At 46.3% G+C, this 3672-nt stretch overlaps 1 protein-coding gene across 1 annotated transcript in view; it reads right to left on the bottom strand.

Annotated features, from left to right (window-relative positions):
* Nucleotides 1-3672, bottom strand: part of SHCBP1 (SHC SH2-domain binding protein 1) — a gene marked incomplete at its 5' end in the record, with an annotated part of 15320 nt that overhangs the window by 3706 nt on the left and 7942 nt on the right. The window contains 2 exons of the mRNA XM_010148077.1: nucleotides 77-195; nucleotides 1096-1227. Of these exons, the coding sequence (XP_010146379.1) occupies nucleotides 77-195; nucleotides 1096-1227 (251 nt within the window). The remainder of the gene's footprint in view (nucleotides 1-76; nucleotides 196-1095; nucleotides 1228-3672) is intronic.

Below are 3672 nucleotides of genomic sequence, written 5' to 3'. Positions count from 1 at the left end.
ACCATTCCATGATTCTAAGAACGGAAACTTTCATTTTAATTTAGGAAATAAGCCCAAGCTCAGAATTTGTTTGTACCTTGGCACCATACAAGTCAGACTTCTTCATCAACAGCTCAGCTGATGTCCGTACTGTTATGCCTGTAGTTTCACACTGTAACACACAGTTCTCCAAGGTGGTCTTCCCGTGGTGGACAGCTACATACAGAGAAAAACTGTTAAGCGAATCCGCGATGCAAAGGCAAACCCCTCCTGCAGACAAATGGACCTGGAGCATGTTTGCAGGGTGATAAAATTACTGCTTTAATTTTAACCACTTCAGATTCATGTTACCAACTTGCTTGTGCCTGGTTGCACACGTGCTATTTTCCTGGCGCAGCAGGAACACGGCTGCAAGGGAGCACTAGTCAAGGACTTGTCTCAGAAGTTCACTGGCTGGTTTTGAAAGCAACAGCAACTATTCTTTTCATTACCTTCCTAAGAGATTGTTCAGTTAATAAGATACCAGCTACATGTATAGAGCAGTTAGCAAACATTCCAACATGTTTGAAGCCGGAGGTCTGTTGAGGCCAAATATTAATTGGCACCTTCTGCAAAGGCAGAGAGCCATGGCCAATAAACTCCCGGGACACAGTTCAGGATTATTTGAGATGAGTTTGAATGTGCTGTCAGCAAAACAAGTTCTGCACCACTCTACAGCCCATGCCATTCCTCAATGGAGGACTGGCTGGGTTCAGCTACAGCTGAATACTGCCATGTGGCCTCTTTTGTGGAAAGGGGAATCATTTCCTTCCTAGGCAGCCTGACATAGGCTGAGCAGCAGCCAGTCAGGTTGCCTTAACAGCAGAAAAAGGATCTTACCCAAGCATAAGAACAAAACAGAGCCACAAGAACTTGGAAGTACAGAGAGCAGAAGTCATTTTGATGTCCACATTATAGGCAAATTAAAAAAAGGGAGAAGCCTTGATACTTACACTGAAGTTCTCCCCTCCACAGTATTTTGTTAAGACTAGTAAACTCCATCACTGGGTCCAGGCTTTAATTCTACCAGTCAATTATGAAAGACTGACAAAAAGGTCAAGATGCTTCTATACTTACTTAAAATCCCCTCCACAGCATCATGTTGCACTAATTTCACATTGGAGATCCTTATATTGGCCCCTGTACAGTCAACAAAGTTGTCTCCTTTCCCCCGTTTTTCTATCACGATGTCATCTGGCAGGCCATAGCCTTAAAGCAGAGGTGGGAGACACAAGTTTGAGGAATAACTGGTAACAGTCAGGTGCTCAGCACATAACAGACATATAAATTAAGTACAGAGGTTTAAAACTTGAGGTCTAATATCTTGATAGGGCTTCCCACCCAGAGGCCAGGCTATACCTTACATCCCCTCTGTACCAGGGTACAGGCACCCAAAACCAGACTCAAAGGTTGCCTTACTTGAACGACACACAAAATGTAAAGCTATTTTAGATAGCTGAACAAAAGGGTAACTGAGCTCACACTCGCCAAGGCCAAAGTTTCCACTCCCAAAAGTTACAACAGAGCAGCGAGACGCAGTAACCAAGGACAGATGGGCACCTGCAGCCTGCCGTCAGTGTACAGAAGTTCACTGGAGCAGGCAGAGGCTCCAGAGAGCGCAGGGGGAACAGCAGTCACCACCACAACACGAGGAAGAAGTGCAAAAGGACTTCATGTTGTTGGTAAGCTGTACTCAACTTCCCTATTTAAATGAAACTTGGGTCAAAATTTAACCTTCCTGTGTTACACGGGCTTCCAGATTAATTCAGATTAAAAGGAAACTTTTGCAAGCGTATGCCAGCGTTGATTTACTAAGCCATCCACAGTTGTCAGCATTCAACCACTTACAGGGAAATTTATGAACATGTAAAGCTTTTATTGCTTGTCACTGACAAGAATCATGATAAGGAAAGCAATAATGCACCGTCTACTAAAGCAGCACGGGTCCTATCATTTTCTGAGGGCGCACACAAACTCAGATAAGAAGTGCCTGAGCAGGATGCAGCTTTTAACCAAGTACATAAATAAATACTGCAGCGTGAAAGTGGAAAGGTTAAGAAAAGAAAAAACCCCGTTGAACAAGAGCTGGCAGAAAGTTTAAGACAGCAGGCGTAACGCGAAGTTAAGTGATCGATACTTCGGCACACTATGCTATCTGGAAATCTTCTTCCACTGCGACTGATTTATGGTCACCCCCAGGGAGGAAATGGCACAGGGCAGTTTACTTCCAGCAAGTGAGAGACACACCACGGGACAGCAAATGTAGTAGTTGAACTCCACACCACTACAGAATGAGTTTCTTATCCAAGGCAAGAGTTTGAGGAACAATTGTCCTGCAGGCTCCCTGCAATTTTTCTAACCATGCTTTTAGCTTGCTTTACACCTCCCCTCTGAAGCAGGGGCTCTAGTGAGGAAAGGAATAGGAGAGATTCACCTGCTGTCCAAGCATTGTCCCAGCTGTACGCCCTGCCCGTAAGCTAAGCAGCTCCCCAGGAGCTGAAGGCATTTGTCATCCCGTCGCGCTGATCACAGACATCAGACGGGCTGACGCCACAGGCTGCCATCAGGCTGAACAACCACTGTGCAAGGAGGGGAGTTCTTAGGTACTTTGCTACACCTTTCTGTCACGTTTTGGAGTTATCCTTACTGTGATTTATTTCCTGCAGCTCCTACTGCTTTAACCTCAGTTAGCTTTTAAGTTTTACTTATCCTTGACTTACGTATCCTCATGCTTTCAACCTTAACACCCGCTTACACAGCGGCCGGGAAAATATAAAAGCTCTGAGCAAAGTGACCTTGTGCCTTTGCTGAGTCACCCCTCCAACCCAAGAAAGCCACCAAAACAGCCAGCTGCTCAGCTTAGCGCCAGCAAAGTTTTTCTTGATGCTCCTACTTCAAATGTTTTTGGCTGCTACTGTTGCTATCAAAACACCTGTAGCAGGAGCCCATATGAGGTTAAATACCCGGACGCGTGTTCATTACTCAGAGTGGTTCATAAAGGTACATATTTATGTGCCCCACTCCTTAAGCGGAGGAGCTCACCCTCCCATCAGTGTGCTGTTTCGCCATGTGTCTCACTGCTTCCTCAACGCTAGGACAGGAGTTGTCAACAGCACCCCACACAACTCTAGAACAGCGCCATTCCTGCAGATAAACGTGGCACTTCACCGAGATCCTTCATCCCGCAGGTGCGTGGTCTACAAGCCCACCTCCCTACATAAATCCACAGACACGAGAGAGGGGCGAGACAGTGACACTCCTACAACAACGGCAAGAAAAATGAAATCCACAACAGCAGGAAATTAAACTCTCAGTCTCCTTCCCATTAAGAACTTCTGACAAGATAAAAGCGCAGCTAAATAGGCATCTGAACAGCTGCACAAGCCCCAGTGACACGCAGACGATGACACCGAACAGCGTGTGCACGCCCGAAGCGGAGCAATCAAGGACCGGGAGGGAGAGATGCAGCACAGCCTAGACACAGCACAACTATTTCAAACAAATGTTCTGCAGGAAAAATGGAATCACACGTGCTGTGTCTGTTTCTACTGAAACATAGATACACGTGTTACATCAACAGCTCCCTCCTCCACCCATGCGCTCCACACCACATGGAGTCCCTTCGGCAGCCCCCACACACCCATGACATGTGCT

Source organism: Eurypyga helias, unplaced genomic scaffold (genome assembly GCF_000690775.1).
Source record: "Eurypyga helias isolate BGI_N326 unplaced genomic scaffold, ASM69077v1 scaffold9813, whole genome shotgun sequence".
NCBI lineage: Eukaryota > Metazoa > Chordata > Aves > Eurypygiformes > Eurypygidae > Eurypyga > Eurypyga helias.
This window is presented reverse-complemented; position numbering and strand designations above follow the sequence as displayed.